Raw genomic sequence first — 23,519 nt, forward strand, 5'->3', positions numbered from 1 at the left:
AAGTGGCATTGCCCCACACTCTTAGTCAGACTTACTATTAATGGTGACCCTTGGGTGTCTGCAGAACAGCAGCAGTTTGCAGGGTGGTGACAGGTCCCACCTGCCCTTTTTGGTCTTGAACTTTAGATTTTAATTATTACATTAGATTTGGAGTTCTCTAGTTTAGGTATGTGCTCTTAGATATTAGGGGAGAGGGGAAAAAAAGGTGCAAATAAAGAGGGTGTTGTCACAGTTTCAACTGTGCCTTTGCAGAATTAAGTATAGCTCTGGATACACTGAAACTTTTATCCTCTTCATTCTTGACATTTTAAAGAGAAGGAACTGAATTTTTCTTCGGTGTGCTGAGTAGCTTGTATGTGGGATCATTTTACTTCCTTGCTGTCGGGCATTAGATGCCACTGGAAGTATGATACTGGGGTAAACTTACATCTCATAAAGCCATTTCACCTCTTGTGGCACCCACCTTTGGTGAAATGGGTGAGCATTTAATCTCCTGAAAGGCAGGTTTCAGGTACTATTGGGTTGCAGCATGTAGAGCAAAGATGCCCTCAGCAGTCAGTGACAGCAGAGTCAAAGCAGACTACAAGAGCCTACTTGCACCTGCACTAAAGGCTGGCAGGAAAAGGTGCAAGTCCCAAAATAAACACAAGAGCACCATGTTCTACCTTGCACTAAGGCTGAACTTGTTTCCTATCTAAAGCAAACCAAAGGGCCCTAGTTGGTTATGGAAAATGTTCCATTTTCTGGTTGAGAAGTCAGTAACCTTGCTGAACTGTTATTTTTTGGGGGAAGTTGTCTTATCCTTCCAGACCAAGCAGAGGTAAAGCAAAAGTCTCCTGTCCTGAAGAAAGAAGCCTGTCCACAGTGGAAACACTTGTTTGTCTTTGATGGTGTGACCCTAGCTCAGCTGCAGCGGTCATGTCTACACCTGACTGTCTGGCACAAGTCAACTTTCAGCTCAAGTGATCAATTCCTAGGAGGAGCCAAGCTTGGTGCAAGTAAGTTCTTTATCACTGAAAGTTGAAAGTAATTTGGGAAAAAGTTCATTTAGTTTATATCCCAAGCAATAATAATCACACTGTACTATTTATTGCTTGCTATCATGTGCCTAGACATACAGTCCCAGCCTCTTTCCTAAGCAACTTGCAGTCTTGGGCTCTGATCCTGCAAGGACTGATGCAGGTGCTTCAGTTCAGGTCTGTGCAGAAGATCAAGGTTGTCACTGGAAGTTTTCAGGAAAGCCATTTGTTAGTGTGGTGATTTTTAGGGTCAGAGCCATGCTAAGACAAGCACAGAAATGGCGTGGCTCTAACTCACACAGAGCTCTACATATTTTTAAAGACTTATTCCTTTGTTTTCTATGAATTGACTTATTTAACATAACTTCTCATCAAAAGGAAGCAGGAGAACTAATCATCTCATAGACTCTAACCTTGCTTATGTTTGTCGTTATTACTTTACATCCACAAATCAATCCAATCCAATAAATACAGGAGGTGAAACTTGCTCCAAAGGGGCTGTTGGATGTTTGAAGTTTTGGCCTCTGCTCTAGCACAAGTGTGAGCTTTCTTTCTCAAGGCTGAGCAATGTCTGAGAAATCCTCTCCTCACTGACTAGGCCCTGTTTCACTGGTAGTTGAGCAGGGCAGCATTGTCCCTTGAAGGCTGCCCTACAGTCTCCCACCCTTGTCCCCCCAGTGCGTTAAGTGCCGTGGGTTTCAGTATTTGAGAGGAAAGGATCAAATGCTGTTTTGGTATCACCATGCACTTTACAGGAGTATTATCACTGGTGGTAACTCAATGTCATGCTGCAGGCTTCCTCATGAGCTTTTTTTGCTTATCCTATCCAGCATTTGCCTTTCTGCTAGAGCAGGGACTATCTGCTTGTAAGTGATCCAAGCCCTAAGCCTGGAAATGCATTGAAGTCAGTGGAGATGAACTGAAGCAGGACACTTAGCAGAATTGCACTTTTGTGGGCATGCACACTTGCTCTTCTGCTTTCAGTCATACAACCAAAAACTTTTTCTTTGCTGCAAGTTGCACTCTTCAGAGAGTGATTCCAGTTTAACAGGATGTAAATAATTGTTCCAAAGTATAAACACCGTTTTTTGCTATTAGTGCCTTAGGAATTACAGAACAGCTGAAATGACTGTACCAGTGCGTGAAAGGGTTGGCCAGAAGCTGGGTAAGGCCAGGTGAAAAGTAACTCTGTGATCTTTCCTTTTGCTTTCTTGCAGAGGAATTTTTTGGCTCTATGGACCTTGTGTCTCAGGCAGTGCTCCAATGGCAGGAAGTGCTCTGCAACCCAAACACGTGGACGGACTTCACACTTGTACTGCATTCAAATAAGGAAAACTTTAAATCATGAGAGGTTATCACACAACAATTTTCTTTCCCCACATCTGATGTTTTAAACTGAAGTAGTACATGCACTTCAGGTCTAGGAAAACAGACACTGCAACAGCATCTATTCCAGTTTTTGGGGAATAGAATTATGTATTTGAACATGTGTCAGAGTCTGAATGTTTTATTTCTTCAAAAGTTAAGGCTTTAACCTCTGTCTCTAGCTGGAATGTAAGGATTATGTTGTTTCTGTAGGAGTGACAGCCTCAGTGTGAGATGTATTATGCTGACAAAGCAACAGTAGCCAGACAATATACAGCTTTCTATTTCCAGGCCTAGCAGAACTGTTACAATTTAATTTAAAGCACAACTTGGACTACTTCAGAAAAAATAACTGTTACAGCAAGGCAATGACATTATTTCGCTCTGCTGTTGATGTTTTAGGCGCGGAATTCAAAACCAGCTTATCTTTGTCTGCTTGCTGCAAACGGGTGATGCTAATGTCTCTGTGCTTCAGCATTATCTACACTGCCACTATTTCATGTGATCCTCAAAAGCTTTGGCCTGTGGCCATGTCTCTCAAATGTGTGCTATCGCATGTGCTTAGAAAGTTAAATGTATAAATTGTCAGTAGCAGTGTGGGACCACAGCCAGTGGAATAAGGGTGGGCATAACAAGTTCCTTCTTATCAGCTGCCACTGTAAGACATAGGGTTGTACAGCACATGGCAAGAGTTTAGCTAAGTTCTTCATTTCTTCATGTGAACAGCCTTAGGGCCAAATTCCTGTGTCTGTTTGCCTTGCCTTGGATGTAGCTTTACAGTCAGCAGAAACTTCTTGTGTACAACTGTACCAAGTGCTGCTGAGTTATACTTTCAGTCCTTACTGCAAGTATTCCCCTTTCTTCCTTTCTAGGTGAGTGTGGCTTTTAAGTATTTGAGATTCAAAGACACAGGGACTCATAAGCTGAGCTCAGGAACTAAAAAAGCAGTAGCACAACTTACACAAAATTCACCCCACACAAGAAACACTTCACTCCATCACCTTTGTTACTTTGCAGATCTTTTATTTAGATGGTTGCTGCTGCAAATAAAAAAAACACCCCACACAAGATTCAACTCAAGTATAATGCAGCATAGATATTGTAAATGGAAGAGAAAAGGTGACAACATACTGTATCTCACTTTCTAACAGATTTTCAAGGAAAAAGGGGAGAGTGGGGGAAGGATGGTCACAGAAATGCTCTCTACTAGAGAGAATACAACTGTGATATAAACAAGCAGTCCCTTCATCTTTGGAGTCTGAAACTTTAAATCAAACATTTAAAAAAATTAGAAAATTTGTTAGAAAAATAGGTGCAGTAAAATTGTATATATTGGATCATGTGTACATCTAACAGTTTCCATTAAGTAAAAAAAAGATCTTTACAAATAATGCTTTATACTAAATAATCAGTTGCACTGTATCAGACTACAGTCTTGTTTAGGCATTTTTACAGATGCAAGTCTTATTAAATCTGAAAAGTAACAAAATATACAGAGCAAAACTATTTCCCTTTAACTAGTAATGCAATTCATGTATTGCATGTTTTTAATATATATATATATATATATATATAAATACTACACTATAAGTGATCAGTAATGAAGCTGGAATGCAAACACAGTGGTCTTAAATTCCAGGAGTATTTGCTTCTTGTTACATGAAGAAGTTATCAGTGTCCCTATGCCACTTCTGAGCCATCACTGCACAGTTTCTCCAGTTGAGAACAGCAACCAGAAAATATCTAATTTCTACACAAAGTAGGTCTGAGGTGTTGTCAGTTCTTTTGTGTGGGGGGGGGCAGGGGAGGGAACATGGGCATCAAGACCAAGGGAAAAACAGGGTCTACAAGCACCTGTGTGTGGAGGAACAACACCCATACAGGTGCTTGCAAATCCTAAGTTCTACAACCTGTCTTCTCAGCTGTCATACTTTACACTGTAGCTAATAATAAAAAGACATATGGCACAAAATTCACCCACAGATGCTTATCTTTTAGACCAGGCTGAATCCAGCACCTGCACAGGACACACATCTTTAAATAGAAGCATGGCCTGTTAAAATTTTCTTGCTTAAAGAGAGATGTGATGTAAGGCCTTTTGGCACTAAGCAAAGGCATGAGCAAGTTACCAGGATCTGTGGTACAATAAGTTTTAAACTATACCAAATTTCACAGAAGGTTCAGAATAAAAGGGAGATTCAAACAGCTCTGGGTTTAGAGAACATTTGTTAAGTGTCATACAGTGACCCCTCCTCAGAGAAAAAAATACCAAACCAAAAAACCAATACAACAAAACCCCAAAACGAGAACACAGCATTAAGATCTGCCTTTCCCACAGTCCTGTCTTCTTACAAGCATCTTTACATTGCCTCAAACTCATCAATTCTCTGCTTGGTGTTGCCTTGCCGGATCTGCCGCAGCGTCTTGTACTTGTCCCGTCCCTGGCGCATGTTCTCCGAGTGGATGATATCGTTTTGGGTCCTCTTGTTCTCATCTCGAGCCTGGGCCAGCTCATCTGTCAGTGCCTGCAACATGAAGAACATTAAATACAGGTTAGATGTGAGAAGCTCTCAGCTCCTGACAGTTGTTAATGCCCGGACAGAGAAGTGACGTGGATACAACACAGGCTTTCTATTAACACTGTGGATGATTTACGCAATGTCAAAGCTTGAGCAATGAGAGTAATCTTTATATACCTTGCCTTTATTTCAAACTTCCTATAGGAAATGTAAACAAAGAGAAACTGCCATACTTTTTGCGTTTAACCAAGTGGAATGATTGTTTCAATTGCTCTGCCTCCTCCAAGCAGTGCCTTACCCTCAGCTGGCTCTGTACACGTGCGTTCTTCTCTGCCTCAGTGATGCGCTTCTCCTCGTTGCGGTCATTCCTGATGCCCTCGCTGGAGAACTCAGCGCTGTAGGCAGAGTACTCAGAGCCCTCATCTTGCAAGTTGTCATGGACATGGTAGTTCACTGGCTCATAGACAGGGGGTGGGGGTGGAGGTGGAGCAGTCATTACCAGGTGTAACTCCTCCTTGGTCTTTACCAGATCCTCTTGTGCTTCCCTGGCCTTTGGGAAAAGAGTGAAAAATATTTTAAATGCATTTCTTGCTTTAAATCAGCTTCATGAACACAAATGCTTATCTTCCCAGTTTTTTTCAATCTACTATGAAAAGTAAGAGAGGATTAAATGTCTGCAGCTGATGGTACTCTATTATTAGAGAACCTTTTCTGCGCTAGCAATGCTATCACCATCATCAGGCACTGTGTAATGTTCAGGGGTCTGAACAAAGAATATTTGTCCAATAAAACAGCCCAGGAAAAGGTTCTATGGAAAGCTACAGTTATCTTCATTCTGTTCTCCATCCATGAAGAGCTGTAGGCTGAAGAGACATGTGTTCCACAGAGTAAGAACTTGGGAATCTAAGTTGGCATTTTTAATGAAATTACACACCAGGCAGTCACATTCCCTGCTACTGCAGTGGTTCTGCCCTCCCATGTGTCCCATGGCGCTTGCTGGGGGACACTGGGAGCCAACACTCCAAGCCTTGTGGGGTTTGTCTTTGGTATTAGTGCAACACTTGATTATACTCTCCTGATCCAGGTACCAGGAAGCCACTGACAACAGCACTCACTCCTCAAAACAGATACTTGCAGTGTGGCTGCATCTGCAGCATCTTCTCTGGACTGACGTAATGTTTTCAGACATTATATCATGGATTACATGCATTATTTATTCATGTGCTCCTTCCTCTCCAAGGCTCCAAGACAATGATCACATTTTTAGGTTTTATACAGGCTTTCATTCTGACTTTTGACTGAAGGGTTGTTAGAAGAAAGGTGTTTTTGCAGGCATATTGCACATTCATCACAAGTTTGCCCTTCTTCAGTGCTGTACAGATGTTTGCCTCCACATGTTTGAGAATTCACACTGGGCTAAGCACCACAGTATGCTCTGCTTAAGCACAGACCTTTAGAGCAACTTGTAAAGAAGATACTCACTCTGATTTGCCACTCTTCAACCTCACTCTCTTTACGCTTCCTTGCCTCTTCAAGAAGTGCTATCTTGGCTGTATACTCTGCAAGCTCTGTAGCCTGTTGAATAATAAAATGGGAATTATAAGGACTCTTAACCCCCAATCCAACCAAAAAACCAAACACAACAAAAAATACAGATATATATATATATAATATATATATGTATTAAATACAGTAATAGAGACTGAATAGGAAACAAAGAAATAAAAATTACATTGCTTATGATAGAAACCAGTGCCACAATCATGCCAGACATGGTTTAGTACTTCACTGCAGTATGTTTTTCCCTGGACACAATGGCTTTGCCTTACTTAAGGGCACAGTAACATGCCTGTATATCTTGTTCTCAAAATAACTGGGTCTTACCAGCTGTTCCTGGCTCTTTATCTGGTCCATAGTTTGTCTCTCCAGCTCTTCCTTGGCCTGCAGAGCTGCCAAACGGTCAGCTTCCAGGCGTTCTGCCTCCTCCTGGGCTCGTTTCCTCTCCTCCTCCAGCTGAATAGCTCTTTGGATCTGATCTGACAGCTCTGCAAAGAGACAGATCAATGTGGTTAGTCCACAAGTCTGGTCAAAGCTAAGGAACTTCAGTCTCTTAGGTAACTGCAGAAGTCATGACAGGACTTTACTCCCTTCACTGTGCACCTCAAAGTAATTATTTGCATAACACACCAAGTAACTGGATTCAGAAGTAGTCAGATGTACACTGTAATCAAATCTTCTGTAAGATGTTTATACTGAAGTCTGTAACATTGACAAGACCCTGCTGCCCTTAACTGACAGTTTACTGCATGGACCAGATGTTGCTGCCTCCAATGTGCTCTTCTGTGCTTTGAAACAGAAGCGTCCATTTCACTGGAAAGACTTGTTCCCAAAGTATGTTTTCTGTTAGGAGTTAGTAAAAAGTACTTGAGGGCTGAACTCTTGCTCACTGCTGGAAGAGGCTGTGCTACTTAAATCCTCCTGGCAACAGGGGAGAAGAGAGTTCCTGCCCTTTGATTCCCAATTAAATCTGTAGATTTTATGCTACTTTCATATTTTGGATGCACATCTGTATATCTAGCTGTATAGGCAGACATTAGTAAGTCTTGCCAAGAGATCCCAGTGTCACCAGATTTAGGCAAGGCATAGGCAGCAACCTGTACAACCCCTCTATGGAGCACAATACACATGGTCTGGTCAGCCAGGACAAGTACTTTACCTTTCTCTGCTTTCTGAGTCTTCACTTCATACTCTTGTAGCCTCACCAGCAGCTCCTCCTTCTCCCTCAGCATTTGCTCTTTCTCCCTCTCAATTGTCTCTCTCCTCCTCTTTTCATCTTCTAGTTGTTTCCTGTTAGAAACACATTTCATGCTGGAAGCTCACTTTCAGACCCAAGCTACTGCCAGACAAGAAAGCAGGCTGGGAATCTCTCCAGGCAGCTGAATGGGAAAGTGGCTGCCACAAAACAGGAGCCAGCAGACAGAAATAGGCCATTCCTTCATCTCTTCAGAATTTTTGCTCAGTTTTAGATGCCCCGTTCCATAAAAACATTTGTATTTTTGTTGGTTACCACAGAAATTCAGAACACCAAACAGCTGCTAGACCCAGAGAAGAAAAACAGGACTTGTACTGCAAGGCAGAGGAGATGTAACTTTGTTACTTCTGTGGTATGGAACATCAAGGAGGTGTGAAAACAACAGCACTGAGGGAATGGGGACAAACAATCCACAAGTACAGGAGAAAAGCAGCACAATTTCTTGAATCATAAGCAACCTGCAGCCAGTGGTAGAATTGCTATTCCCATTTCCTTGCCTGTACTCCTGTTCCTTCTGTCTTTATAGCATACACACATGCTCCCTGTGAAGGTTTCCCCTTACTCCCAACCATCCCATGGCCCAGCACATAAATCAGATACCAACACTCAAGAGTCAGGAAAACCCTTCTCTAGGCGCACAACACCCCACCAGAGCCTGCTGTGCCTTTACTTGCACATTTCCTTGCAGCTCTTGAGGCTGCAGCCAGGACAGTTGACTGTGTAGACACAGGGCCAAGCAGGAAGAGTAACACAGTCCCACTCAGGACACCCCGGTGATTCCCCCTGTACTCCAGAGTTCCAGGACCACACGTGCTCCTCGTGAGCCTGGGATGGCTCAGAGCCTCTCCCAAGTGAATCCCCTGTTACTGACAGGTACAGCTGCTTGCTGAACCCCGGCACTTCAGGGTCATCTATTTCTGCCACCCCATGTCAGCTGCCTTTATCCAAGCCCACCTTTCCAGTTGTTTCTGGTGCTTCTCCTCCCGGGCCTGGGCTTTCATCTGCTGCACCTCAATGGTGTCGGGCTTCCTGCGCCGCATGTACAGTTCATGGTTGCCCATGCAGAGCTGCAGGATCCTCTTGTTAATTCTCAGACGAGGGGCGTAAAACACAAAGTCCTAGGAGAGAGACACCACAGTCCTTTTTTTCCAAACACACTTTCTCTTCTCCCAGCTAACTGCAGACAACATCTTGCTACTAATTTCATTCTAATTCAGACATACATGCAAGACCATTTAAACAATAACAGCAGGGACTGCAAATGTGATCTGAAGCCAAAACTATTGTGATTTATATTCCCCATTCTACACAGAACTGACAAGTAACTCTTCTAGAAAAAGCATCTTTTAGAGAAAAATCCCAAGTTGATGAAGTCTCATTTAAATGGAGATTGTTAGATGTTGCAGAAGATTCTGGGCTGACAGGTAAACACCTGGGCAACACACAGACCTCTAGTACTGAGTAGTTTTTCAGTTTGCAGTTTGGTGACTGAAAGACAAAGCACAAACTACAAATGTAACTGTAGAATTTCTTGATCTATCTGAATCAACCTTCAAGGCCCCACATGTGTTTTTTCAGAGAAAAATGCCTTTCAATATAATTCTTTTCTGTTCCATGGCATTTCCTAGTTAAGTTGACCTAGGCTGTTACAAGAGCGTCAAATGAAAAATAATTTTTAACCAACCACATGGGTTATTTGGAACATCAGGTTGCAGGCAGTAACAAAACACAAGATATTCTAAAATTTCTGGTTCAATAAAAAGGACATTCCCAAATTTCTCATTATATGTTATAATCAGACTTTTTACAGAAACTATAAACCAGATTAGATTTTCTAGAAGAAAACCAGCTAAGAAAGGGATACAGGAGGCCCGAGTTCATTACCTCCCTGATGATTTTTCTGAATCCACAACCACACACATTTACAACACAGTCTGAACTTACACAGTAGACAAACATTCTTGTCCTTTTTCTGTGTACTACAGGGACAGTGGGCAAGATGCCACGTTACCACCATAAACCAGTGCCCATTCCTCGGAATCACTCTCCTGTGGATTGCCTCACTTTTAGCCATAGATGGAACCAGGAATGGAAGCACGGATCATTTTTTTTAATTGCTTGAGCTCAGAAGCACAACTGTGAAGCACAACAGTCTCTGGGAAGACTGGAAGTCACACTAGAACAATTAAAAGCTCCCTAAGTGATATTAAAATGAATGTGCTGACAAAGACTGATTTTCTCTGATGCATTTCCCTAATGCTCACACAGGCTGCAGAAGAGGCAGACAGGGCAGTGTGTTGTGCTCTCCCTCTAAATCCTGCCGGAGCCATTCCGAGCTGCACAGGTCTGATCCTGTGATCCTGATAACTGACTGTAAGCTGCTCATCCAACCTCCTACTTCTGACAAGTAATTGTAAAAACAAAAACTGTGCTCATTGTGATGAACAAGTCCTATGCTGAGGCAAAGCTCACTTACATGGAAGTAAATACTGAGGGCATGGATGGTGCTTGCATTTGTCATTTAAGGCCATAATCAAGGGACAAAATATTCAAATAAGAATATAAAAGAATTCCTTTCTTTCCTCATCCCCAGCCTACCCCAGATCTCACATAACTGGGAGCATCGCACGTCAATATTTTAAAGATAATGTGCTGAAGACCTTGGAGTATGTGGGCAGACAAGCATAAAAGTTAAAAAGCTTATTCTGGGCAAGGTGCCACAGGACTCTACCCTCTACATTAATGTCAATTTAAATACAGGCATGTAGAATCCTCCAAATTAAAAGAGCACTTCCAACCCACATCTTGGTTGGACTGAGTATTTTGCTGTAGTTATAATGCCTTTATCCTTTTTAAAAGGAGACACAAGCACATGAAAAGACCCAGACAACTTCCTGAATATTCAGAATTAGTGCCCAGATAAATTCTTTTTTTAGGCACAGCTTTAAACATACTACCAGCCAGAGGGAAAAGAACAATTGACAGAGAAGGAGGAAACATAAGTGAGGTTTTCAATGTTAACACCTTTCTGCATCAGCCTTTTGCAAGCCTTCCATTTCAAACTCAGTCAGATTTACCCTCTGGGGAGTGGGTGGCAAGCCATGATGTGTGTTTTATAATTATGTTCAACACATGCAAGAGGCTCTTCTGTTGAGAAAAGCATGCCTGACAGACCAGCTTTCTGTCTCTGGGGAGTTTTGTTGGTTTTCACTAACAGCATCACAGAAAAAAGCTCCTCTCCCCCAGGTTCTTATCTGGGGGAAGGAAGAAATCCCTGCAGCACACTGTGCATTAGTATCATTTCAATTACTGCAAGGATCTTTTTCTGTTAGAGATATTTATAAGCCATCATCCTTTGCCAAAGCCAGGCTGCTTATTATTTCTCAGGGCTGTACTTACCCACCAAGGCCAAGTACTGGGGTGGGGGAAGAGCAGAGGAGGTCTTTCTCAACTACTCCAGTAATTTCACAAGACTGACAGAATGACATCCACCTATACCAGTTATTCCACCTTATGTTCTCCACAGGTCAAAGTAAGTTTCTAACTCCTCGCTAAACTAACTCTGAAAACATACTTTTAAATATTGAAAAGCAACATTCACAGGTACCTACATTTCAGTTCTCCACCAAAGTCATATCCCTGAGATTTACCTTGGTGTTCAAGAAAGCAAATGAACACCACATTTTACTTTCTCAGTAGTGTGGAAGTAAGCAGTGATGAATGGGAAGCCATATGTGTCCACGTGGTTTTGCAGTAGCATTTGAACTACTTTTGTAATTTTTTTAATGAACATTTTTGATGTTTGGGTTTTTTTAAATGAAAAAACAAAAATAAAATTTACCTATCAGCTTCCATGCACTGAAAGAAATCCAGAGAGGACTCTCAGAACTAGCAAAGAATTTCAAATTTGAGCATGAAGATACCTAGTTTGCTACAAAAAAAGAGACTCTGCAGTTGTAAAATCCTTATCTTTTTCCACATTAGCTATCACTATAAGCCCTTCATTTATGCTGCACAGAAAAACAGACAGCTCTAAGTACACTCTAAATATGAATGCTTATTTTGCCTATATCTTTGCATGTATCTGTGGCTTTCTCCTCTCCCAAGACTACTTTATTTTGAGAAGAAACAGTATCACTTGTTCAAATGCAATATCCAGGAATCCTTTCTAGATATACTTACTGGTGCCTTCTTATCAATAGGCTTTATAACAAACTTCTTGTCATTGAAAGAGATGTTTCTGATTTCACTCCAGGGGAACCCAATCTTCGGGGTTAGTCTGAAAAGAAGAAAAACTTGTTTTAAGAGATGATGCAATGAACATTTTTCTCCCATATTGCTTCTAACACACAGACTTGGTGGAATGCAATGCTTCACAAAGCTCTCCCAACAGAGAGAAGCCAGTAATTGAACCAGAATACCACAGGGAATAGGAAAAGACCAGTAGCCTCCCTTTCTGAGTCTCTTCTAATTTTCATCAGCCACCCTACTGACCTTTGACTATGTAATAGGGATGGTGTCTACTGAAGCCACATGCTCACCTGCTTTTAAGCTTGTTTTTTTGAAATCTGGGCCCAAAATCCACAGCATGCAGACTTTATGTGCAGTGCTTCCCAGAGGCCTCTCGCACACCTCTGGGAGGCATAAGCCAAAGTAACTGAGCTTACAGCAGCCACAGGCAAACCTACCCTGCTGTGTTACAGCTAGCCCAGTCACCTCCTGATGCCTTCACTCTGAAGTGCTGGACAGGCACAATTGGTAGGAGAAGATTTATTTTCTTTTGTTTCACAGAATCACAGAATGGGTCAGGTTGGAAGGGACCACAGTGGGTCACCTGGTCCAACCTCCCTGCTCAAGCAGGGTCATCCTAGAGCACATGGCACTCAATTGTGTCCTGAATATCTCCAGTCAGGGAGACTCCACAACCTCTCTGGGCAACCTGTTCCAGTGCGTGGTCACCCTCATGGTAAAGAAGTTCTTCCTCATATTCAGGTGGAATTTCCTGTGCATCAGTGTCTGCTCCTTGCCCCTTGTCCTATTGCTCAGCACCACCAAGAGCAACCTGACTTCATCCTCTTGACACCCTCCCTTCACATTTCTCCTCCCCTAGATTACAGGCAATGTTAGTAACAAAGGGCCCTGTTCTTTCCTTCCATACAAACTGCTCTTTCAGCCGATCCCATGAGTCACCAAGCAGAACTTTACTCACTGGTCATGCAACGAGCTGTGCCACGTGGCTCCCCACTACTGAAAAGCTCCCCGATGAAGCAAAGGGCAAGATTCAGACTCCCAGCTCTTCCTTGCTGCTGAGTCCAGGTCTGTTGATTTGTTTGAAATTGTTTCTATAAGACTCACTCAACATTTTAGATTTTCCTCTGCCTGAATTTCTCCAGACTTTTGCATATAAAAAGCATCCAGTTTGTCATGAGATCAAATGTTTCTGAGCCATTCCAAAACTTCACCTCACACACCTGATCAGCTCTGCAGCCAGTTGTAGCATTACAAGGACTCGTGTATTTGACTGTATTAAAGTCCTTTAATTCCCCCAACCAAATATTTTGTTTTTATATTTAATATCACATTATTATTCTTTTATTCTTCTCTTATCAAGGGAGGGTGTATTCTCTGGAGATAACTGTTAATGATTAAGAATTGTGTTTTACATAAAAGATAATACCAATGAGCAATCTTCTTGTTACTGTCTAACCCCTCCAACATGTGTCTCTGTCACAATTATTCTTGCAAATGATTTTAAGACACAAGTATTTAATGTTTAGCACTTAAAGAAATGTCTATCATCACAGTGGACCACTCAAATTCTGTAAGACTTCTATGGACTACATTGATTAAAGAAAAAAGAGCAATTTTGGGAAGAATTTCACTCAAAGAGATGGAAAGCTACTACATCACAAGATCTTGCTGGGTCCAAGCACAAAACCCCCTTTTTTAAAATTCAGACTTCAAGAATAAAATTCATCCTCTTCAGAACTTTCCACTCCCTAACCTCTAACTCAACTGCAAGATTATGCAAGTGCATGTGTGTAACATTAAGAACTGTAAAGAAAATCATTTGATTAGACTAAGATTAACTAATTACTCCACCCTCCATCATATTAGTACAAGTGCTTAAATTCTAGATAATACAGTATGACAGACAACTAAAATAATTCACTCATTAGTAAGTTCTACTGCAGATTCTCCTCTTTAATGCATGAAAAAAAAAAGCTTGAATATACCTGGAAACAGGACACTGACATGCACTGCAGTATAGAGGCTCACACACCTACAGCACAGCCTCATTTTCCTCACATTGAACTTCAACAATGAAATCTCTGCTTTTTCACCTTTGCCCTCAGTCCACAAATTTTGCACCTACAAACCAGAGGTGCCATACACATCACTATTTTTCTAGTCCCCATATCTGCTGCAAAGACTTAATTATATTGTGGCAAGAGTTACAGCAGAAATAAGCAGTTTATTCCAGCACTGTATTTGTTTTGCAAACGCTCTCGATAGCTCTTTACAGTCAATGGCTACACGCTGCTTCTGCAGCTCGAAAAACCTGTTTGGGTGACCATGGTTACATAGCAAGACCAGTCATTCAAGACTGGAGTATTACATGAGCGAAACTACTTTTCTTTCAAGTGACACTCCTTGTTTTCTGGGTGACAGCACATATTAGCATTGCAGAAAAGACTGCTTTCTCTTTGCCTTATCAAGTGAAGCTCCAGAGAGTTCCAATTAATATTTGGGTTGCATTCAAAGCTTTTTGGAGGCAAAGACATAGAACAGGTGAAATCCCTTCTGCATTTCAGTGATAGCCTGTTACAGATTAGTGACATGAAACAAAGGTTTGAAACATCAGGGGGAGGAAAAGAAAGCAGTCTAGACAGCAATGCTTCATCTAAAAAATATCTATTTTAGCTCCCTTCAATCCTTCAGTTGCAGAGTATTAGAAGAGACTAGCAGGCTTAGACACAGCTGTTCTCACCTTCTTATTATGTTTATTTATAGATGTAGTCTATCATTTCCCACCTACTATCCAATTAATAGTGGCTCTGCCTTTACCAGAAGGGCTGATTAAAACTGTGCATACCTCAGCAAGCCCTCATTTCATTCCTTGTTCACAGTAACTATATAGGTTAGCTCCTCCCTGAGTTCTGGGTGTCACCCAGCTTTGCTTTTGTGTCCACCCCATAATCTGCCTTTTTCAGAACCAGGCAGCTGCACACACATCCATCATTAACTTCAGGACAGGAGTGTCCTTAGGTGTCTGAACACTGCAGATACCTTAGCCTAGCCAGGTTCTTGTGTTGTGGCCACTGATGGCAAACTCGGTGACCTGACTCAAGGAAAAGCCTGGTAAACTCCTCAGTTTGGGGTTCAGCTCCACCACTGCACACTATTATGAAGATGGCATTGTACAACTGACATCTCTCTTTATACAGCAGGTACTGTTAGCAGGTCGGGAAAGACATGAAAGCACAGGTGATGTGAAAGCCCATTTCCTAGCTTCACCCACTGATTCAAAACTCAAACACAAGCATTCTTGTAAATGAGAAATGTCCCATACCAGCCCTTTTTGGAAGATCAAAGGTGAAAACAAAAGTCTTACTTATCATCCTTTTCATAGATGTTGAGCCCCAAGGCATCGACTCCCAGCCAAAGGTCAGTTCCTTTCTTATTTTTGATTTCAAAGTAGTTGATTCCATACATCTCCAGGTCTTGGGCAATCTTCAGGTATTCCAGCATGGCATTCTCTCTGATTGAGACAAGAAAAAGTCAGATAAATGAGAAAACAACATCTGCTCTGTCTCAGAAAGCACAAACACCTCGGAAGAAAAAAATAATTTTTCCTAAACCTCACTTCAAACACAGAAGTTAAAACTGAACATTCACCATTTGGGATTCACTTTAGAAGTTATGATATCAGATCTATCAGCAGACACAGACAGAGTATTCCCATTTACCAATCCCTAGTATTTCCAGACAGAAAATTAGCAACATTCATCTCTCTCAGCATTCATCCTTGTCTCATGGTACGGTGAGTAGGAAAGGTATAGTATTTGAGCTTTCCCCATCTGCCAATGGAAATGCTTCAATGACTCTAAGGTTTGACATACACATTTACTCTCTTTCCCACTCAAAGCTATCACTAATACAACGTACACAGGTCCAAGATCTTCAGGAAGCCACACTGTTCTCAGCACCAGTACAAAATACACTGCTGTGTTTTGCCATGTGGTTCAATACTGAGCTAAAAAAACACACCAGGAGTAGGCTCACACAGGCAGCTCAGAGTCTAAACCACAGAGTAACAAAACACGTTGCAGAAATGCAAACTTAAGGTAATCAAACAAGCAGCAAGGTGACCAGTCCAAGGACCAACACAAAACACTCACTTGAGCATGCCACTGTGTTCAGCGTGCCACACCTGGATCCGTTCTTCCCACTGCTCTCTGGAGAGCTTATGCTGGTCCATCACCCTGTACAAGGAAACAGACATGAGCGAGATTAGATGTTCTGCAGTATCCATTGATGGGGATCTTTGCTATGGTCTTATTCTCACCCTGGTGGAAGCCTTACTGTAGCCAAAAGGAAAACCCTACTCAGCCCAAAGATGTTCTCTGTGAAGCAGAGCAACTCAGAATGAACAATAACCCTCTGCAAAGCCATTCTGGTCACTGACCAGACACATAAGAGGGTATAAGCAAAACACTGCAAACGAATCACACACATGCTGCAGACACCAGGGGATTAAAGCAAAGCAAAAGTTGGTGCAATCCCTGGAATCAGACATTGCTGCAGTGTCATCAGGAAGTGTAAGCAGAAGCCATTGGTCTGATAACATCCACTGATCCTGTGTGGGGATGGACTGTGTAGCTGCAAGACATGCTTTCCACATAGAAGATTTTTAGGATTGTACATTAGGATTAAGGACACACAACCCAACCTTCTTCAGGAATGACATATTCTTGACTTAATGCTGCTCTTTTCTTCTTAAAGAGGAGACATTCCTACTGCTACAGTTACCAGTACAGCAGTAGTGTTTAAGAAATAAAAGCTGAATACAAAACTATATTTCCTCTCTCTAACCAATCAAGGAGGAGCAAAAACATACTCAAATATGACAGGTAGAAATAAAATAAGGGAGAACCCCAATTGTATACAGTTCAATTAAAAAAAACAAAACAAACCCAAGCATGCTTTCAAATGAAATTCTTTGTATTTAACTTGAATTCAAATTTTAAAAAAGACTGCATCAGCCAATTCCTTCACCTTTGGGGGATCAGACGCTCTGAATTGAGGTATCCAGGCTTGTGCACCTCTTTGTTGTAATCTCCAAATTTGGCCTGCACAGCATAGGAGCCAAGAAGTACTGCTGTTTCAGGAGGACAGTAGATCTCATCACTGAGGATCCCTTCCTTCACCTGCAGGAAGAACAGCTTCTGCGTGATGTCCTGAATCAGCTCTTCAGACACATCCTCAGGGAAGAACTTGGCACGGAATCTGAACTGGAGGGGATTCTCCTTTCTGATTTCTTGAGCAGAAACCTGAGGACAGAGGTGACACCACAAATGAGCAGGTGTTTTTTTTGCAAACACTAGAATAGATTGCTTTCACACAGAAAAAAGGATTTGGGGCATTTGCCGTAAGAGGCGAGTGACTGCCAATTCCTTAGTGGAATTCCTTAATTCTGGCTGTTTACTAGTATGAGAACACAGGGGAGATGCATTATGTTTTCTAAATAAGCCAGTTAAATACTGTCTGTACAGCAAATACTGGTCAGTGGAGAATGATTTACTGTGCTGTATCAGACGGCAAGCCCATCCAGCATTGTGTGTTTGCCAGAGAACAGCCCCCTGACACTGAACAGGTGTGTCACTGACTGCCCCATCAAGAAAAGCAGTTCATGCCCTCATAAGAGCTGGGAATACACAAACAGCAGCACATCAGAGGTGTCAGCACTCGACTGCCCAGCCTGGAAGTGCCCCTTTACCAATTAGTGCACAACTGATCCTACACTGGCAGGGCCTAAGCCCATCATCAGCCAAGGTGCTCCTCCAGCCACAGGAAGCGCAGCTGCTTCATCCCAACAAAGTACAGTATCAAGCTGCTGCTGCACATCTGGCAAATGCTTCCTGCAACTCAGAGAGTGAAAGGGCAAACTTCTACCACGCCACACCTCACCAATGGAGATCACAAAGTTAACTCTATAAACAGTCCTGGAATTATGAAAATTAGGGAGCAATCAACGACAGGCACAAGGTGTATAAAGTTGCAGCCAATAACACATCAGGAAACACACAAGCTTTAACCTTTGGCCAGCAATTAGCCCAAAGTCTGTTACCTTTTTATCAAGCTTCAGCCAGGTCTGGAATCCTTTGTTGTCCACATACTGCAGACCAAAGTACCACACTTCTCGCAAACCTATGGTTTTAACCACCTGCAACACAAAGGTAAAAAAAGAAAAAGTTATTGCAGCTGAAACTTCGCTTGAGGTCCAGGTATCCTTTCGAGTCCCATGTCACCTGTGATGGGTGCAGGCAACAGCCTAAACCTACTCATTTGGCATCTCTTAATTTCACCTTGTAGACAAAGATACCCATCTGCCATAGTAGATGACAGCATAGGCTAAGGTACTTGTCCCACCCAGTTTCTAGAAGATGATGATCTTGGGGAAACCAGGTGAGACAAACAGCAAGTGACAGGCCACCAGCTGCTGGACTGATACACTGGCAGCAGGTGGGGCTTCTGCTTGCCTTTATCTACTGTCCCATCTTAAAACTGTACTTAGTGAAGCAGACAAATTATGTCACCAAAGTTGTTGGTGGGATGGTCTCTAATGGCGTTAGTACTAACTACAACTAGTCAGCAGTACTAATGGCTCAAGTGATCTTGTCTGCCAGTCACCAGAAATTATTCCTTCTGGAGCAAGCACCTGAGAGATGCTTCATACCACTGCTGTGTGGCTCAGAGTTATAACAAGATGCAAGTATTCTCAGTCAAGGTTATTATTTTTTTAAACTCCCAAGAAGGGAGTTTATGAAGGACAAAAATACATTGATGGCCCCACATTAGGACAACTTTCATTTCCTATATTGTAAATACTAACCAGCTGAAAGATGCAGAAACACCACCCATTGACTGGATGGCACACCTACTAGGAAAAACAGTCCTGTTTGTACATGTTACTTTTCCTCAGTGGAGGATAGAGCCTAACTGGTCCCTGACCTCCTCCTACTCTTGACAGCTTGTTCTTATAGCCAAGTGCTTGGCTGCCAGCTCATCTACCTGTAAAGTTGTGCTCTAGACACAGCCAAAATCTGCAAAGATCTACTACGTACACAGCTGGATCACTTCCAAGATGTTATTTGCAGAGTAGCCCCTCAAAAAGTGATGTAGGCATTGCTACAGGGAGTTCAACTGAGTGGAAGGCAAGAAGTTTTTAAAACCACTTTGCAGGTTAGGGAAGTGTGACAGACTTGAGAATGTGTAGTTACCCGTGCTTCAGCAAATCTAAGATCTCAACCAAGGATCTGTTTCACCCCCACATTTATGGTATTGCTGGAGACACTCTGGCTGGAGAGCAGACTTGAGAGAAACAATGGTATGTTAGCTAAGACTAACTAGAGTTCACCAAAAAGACAATAAAACCCACCAATCCAACAACAACAAAACAACCCCAAGACCCATGTCCTTTTAAAAAGAGCTGGGGTCTGAAAATAATTCAGCTTTAACTTGACTAAAATTCCTTTTCCTTCCTCCCTCAAAGTGGCTTGTTTCATCATGGAAGAGACAAGTTTTCTGACAGCTGGATGTATTTTTATGAAGTCTAGCAGAAAAGCAGGGGTATGTTGAGTGTGGTACTTCCTGTTGCACAAAAGAGTGTTGCAACTTTGTTAAAATAAAAAGTTGCACAAATCAAGCAGTTATCAGGTCATTATCTCTGAATGTCTCTTCCAAGAGAAAAAGTACACTCTTCCTAAAAATAGAGTTAGAAAGCTTGCAGAAATTATGACCCCTCAAGTTCTTCCCAAAAACTTAAAAGCAAGGAAGAAGAAAGTATTGAGCCAAACTTCACAATTTGACTGTTTGAGTTCCAACACAAAGAACAAAGAATGTTCTAGCTGTACGGGGAAATGCTCTGTAAACTTCCTCCATGGCAAAACAAGGAAGAAATAAGAAATGAGGCATTATATACAAGATGGGAGACACCTCCTCTGCTTCCTCAAATGCATGAAGCAGCAAATCTTAAGTCTGCCCATTCCACCCAGTAATGCATTTACTTCCAGAAAATGCCAGTTACACTCTCTTTCATTTGAATTTCTTTTACTCATGGTCAGAAGGGCACATTACTACCTGGGAGATACTTCAGCGAGCTGCAGAGTCCAGGGGGCTGGTTCTTGGGACACCTCAGACCTCACTGCAGCATAAACTCTCTACAGGACAGGCTTGAGTGGAATGGAACTTAATATCCCCAGGTTTCCACTATTTTCCCTCTCCTATAAAAGGAGCTCTGATACACCTTACGTGCAGGATACAGTCATACTAGCAAAGCCTAAAACACAAGGGCACAGAGTAGCTCTGTTAGCTGACAACCAGGCCAAGAAATCACCCTGTAGTTTTTAAAAATAGCTGGCTTCTTCAAAACCCCCACAGTGGTTCTGCAGTTCACCTTGGGCCACTCCCCATACCTGTGAAAACCTGTGGCCCCACAGGCTCTATCTGAGTGTAAACTCCACCCAAGACAAGGGCCTAGTGAAAGGTTTGCTCAACAGAACTGAAGAGAGAATGTATGGTCTTCACCTTTACTGGTTTTGTGCTGCACACTTCTACCTCAGCCTTCCCTTAATATGCAGAAGTACCCCCAAAAAGGTACGAAATATGGATAAGAACTTCCAATCACAGCTTTTAAGCCCAAGCCATTGGATATAAGGAGCAAATCTTTATGAGGAGTAGATCTATCCCAATAATGCACTATGTGCTGTGACAAGCATTCTTCAGAAATCCCAAAGTACCCAGACAGCAAGCTACAATAGAAGTATCTTCAATCTGAAACATCCTGCCTTTTCCATGTCTCAGGATTTTGAACTTCTCAGCTGAAGGCAGAGAAAATAGCTTCTCTTCTGCCAGACAGATGACCCTGTCTCTTAACAGATGTAAACATTAGTTAATATATATGGGGGGCGGGGGTGGGGTGGAGGGAAGTACTTGTTGACTGCTTGTCATAAGGACATACTTACAGTCTAATCTAAAACACTGCTTTTAAAAGCCTGGCTTTCAATACTTTGGATTTTTGTACTGTCAGAGACGAAATCTGATTTCTCTGTTTTGGATTAACATGAATGGGCTGGGGGAAGAAGTTACTCTGATGCAATGGTGACCAGCAGTGAATGGAATCATAGAATGGCCTGGGTTGGAAGGGACCTTAAAGATCACCTAGTTCCACCCCCCTGCCACGCACAGGGACACCTTCCACTACACCAGATTGCTCAGAGCTCCATCCAAGCAGGCCTTGAACACTTCCAGGGGTGGGGCATCCACAGCTTCTCTGGGCAACCTGTTCCAGTGCCTCACCACCCTCAGGGAAAAGAATTCCTTCCTAATATCTAATCTAAACCTGCTTCTTTCAGTTTTAATCCATTCCCCCTTACCCTGTCACTAATGCCCTTGTAAATAGTCTCTTTCCAACTTCTTTGAGGGTTCCTTTCAGGTACTGGAAGGCTGCAGTTAGGTCATCCCGAAGCCTTCTCTTCTCCAAGCTGAATAATCACACAATTCTCAGCCTTTCCTCATAGGAGAGGTGACCCATCTTCCTAATCAACTTGGTGACCCTCCTCTGGAAGATCAAACACCAAATGCTGGTTCCATAAAAATGCAAGTTTCAAATGCTCTTCAGCAAATTTCCAGTCTCAGAATCGTGGAATATTCTGAGTTGGAAGGGACCCACAAGGATCATCAAGTTCAACTCCAAAATGAATGAACCACATGGGGATTGAACCCTTGACCTCCGTGTTCAATGAATACTTGGTCTTTATCCCACAGCAGTAGTAATCAAAAGGAATTAAAGTTAGATTTAATGGTAAACCCAAGCTGGAGTACTCGGTTTTGTACTGTGAAGTTCTGCAGTGATTAGAATTTGATTTCCTTCTTTCACTCCTTTCAAGAACCCACTAAAAGTGTTTTTGCCCTATTTGTTTGTTGGGGGTTTGGAATTTTGTTTGTTTTTTAAACTGGTTTGTGGGTTGTTTGTTTTGAGGGGTTTTTTGGGTTTTCTTTTTAAGTACTTCTTAATGCACAATTGCCATAAGGCCTAGCAAGTTCTAGTTAACTCACTGAAACAAGAAATCGTACCAACAACAGTTCAGAAGGAATGGACATTGTTTAGCTGGTACTGCCTACTTGAGTTAAAACTCAACCACCCTTTGCTACCAAGGTTAGTGGGTACAAGGGGAGAAGTGCAAATAACAGTTTGTGATCACCTTAAAATGTGTGACTGAAATCTGCATAGACTAAGTCTTATTTTTCTGGTCTACAGTAGAAATGGCTAGAAGCAAGTATTTTCTTTTTTTTTTTTTTTTTTTTTTTTGAGTTTCAGAGCAGTAAGTGTTTTCTGCTGAAATCTAGGCCTTGCTTCAGTGTTATAACAGCAAGCTACTTAAGACAATAATAACAAAGTTTTATAAATAGCACATTGTTTGTTTTAGTTGTCTTTATCTGACCTTTGTAGGTCCATCTTCAAACAGACCTGTACATTGTTAATGCAGTAACAGGAAGAATAACAGTAAGGGAGAAGAGTCTTGGCCACTCATGCCCTCCACTTCCCTGGGAATCCCTGAAGGCAGGCTGCACAGATCTCTGCTCTGTCCTGCTGCACAGGGGCTTCTTACAAGGCATGTTGCCTGTAAATGCTGCACAGAGACCACGAGCTCTTCTGGTTTTCCAGTACTATGGCAAACTCAAACAACTGTGGCAAGTGGTTCCTCAAACCCAGCATCTGAATGAATGTAGCCGTGCCAACACCCTCATCAGCCACCTGAAGACCTGATTCTGAAGAGTTTTATGCACAAGAGCATAAAACCTTAGAAGCCTTAGAACCATTTTAACCTTAGAAGTTAAGAGCTATATAAGAGCTAAGCTGTATTTCAAAGCAAGAGGTGCATTTTTACATGGTACCTATGCTGTCTAAGCATTTTAGATCCCTTGTGACACTTCATCATCCAACATGCCAGGAAGACAGGTTTCACTGGAACACAACATACCTGCAACGGTTTTTACCTTTTACTTTTACTGTGATGAAATTTAGAGATCTTAGTTCAGAGTGGGACCCTTTGATTAGGAGGTAGAGAGAAGAAAGACAGGTTTGGAATCCAGTCTTAAGAAAACATTATAGTCCAAAACATACTCCAAAATTAAATGACAAGAACCCACACCAACCCTTCACTGACCTGGTCAAACAGCTGTTTGCCTGTAGTGTTTGGCTGGATGGCAAACTCCAGCTCTGCATCCATAGTAACAACTCGAACGTTGATCTAAGGAAAAAAACAAAAAGCATTGTTTAAGATGCATTGGAAGTTTTTCTAGGTATTAACACAGTACTTTGTGTACAAGAGTCTCTACGCTTTGATGCACTCCCATAACCTCTATAATAAACACACTTAAGACTCAATTAGAATCGTGTTATCACACCAGCAAATTTAATTGGGGCACTCATTCTGCTGTTTTAACCAAATTGCACCACAGGTTTTCCTACTCAACAGAGGATTGGACAGATCTTCTGGTTCGACAGGAGGGTATTTT

The 23,519-nt window shown here is 42.0% G+C and overlaps 2 protein-coding genes across 5 annotated transcripts in view; one reads left to right on the forward strand and one right to left on the reverse strand.

The window, feature by feature from the left end:
- The window catches only part of SYTL3 (synaptotagmin like 3), a 38,067-nt gene extending 34,112 nt beyond the window's left edge, over positions 1–3,955 (forward strand). For all 3 annotated transcript variants that reach the window (XM_017739597.1, XM_017739599.1, XM_017739598.1), the window contains exons 15-16: positions 793–998; positions 2,237–3,955. In XM_017739597.1, the coding sequence (XP_017595086.1) occupies positions 793–998; positions 2,237–2,367 (337 nt within the window). In that variant the 3' untranslated portion in view covers positions 2,368–3,955. The remainder of the gene's footprint in view (positions 1–792; positions 999–2,236) is intronic.
- Positions 3,391–23,271, reverse strand: EZR (ezrin). Of its 2 annotated transcripts, XM_008637906.2 has the most exons (12): positions 23,168–23,271; positions 18,067–18,162; positions 16,995–17,269; positions 16,118–16,201; positions 15,331–15,477; positions 11,898–11,994; positions 8,670–8,833; positions 7,620–7,750; positions 6,788–6,948; positions 6,386–6,478; positions 5,202–5,453; positions 3,391–4,909 (listed from the first exon to the last, which is right to left on the reverse strand). In XM_008637906.2, exons 1-12 carry the CDS (start codon positions 23,228–23,230, stop codon positions 4,745–4,747), a joined length of 1,728 nt encoding a protein of 575 aa, XP_008636128.1. In that variant the 5' UTR covers positions 23,231–23,271; the 3' UTR covers positions 3,391–4,744. The 2 variants fall into 2 exon arrangements, with proteins under 2 accessions (XP_008636128.1, XP_008636129.1); XM_008637907.2 differs by lacking the exons at positions 16,995–17,269; positions 18,067–18,162 and having other exon boundaries at positions 23,168–23,226.
- Between the last annotated feature and the right edge of the window lie 248 nt (positions 23,272–23,519).

Source organism: Corvus brachyrhynchos, unplaced genomic scaffold (genome assembly GCF_000691975.1).
Source record: "Corvus brachyrhynchos isolate BGI_N302 unplaced genomic scaffold, ASM69197v1 scaffold14, whole genome shotgun sequence".
NCBI lineage: Eukaryota > Metazoa > Chordata > Aves > Passeriformes > Corvidae > Corvus > Corvus brachyrhynchos.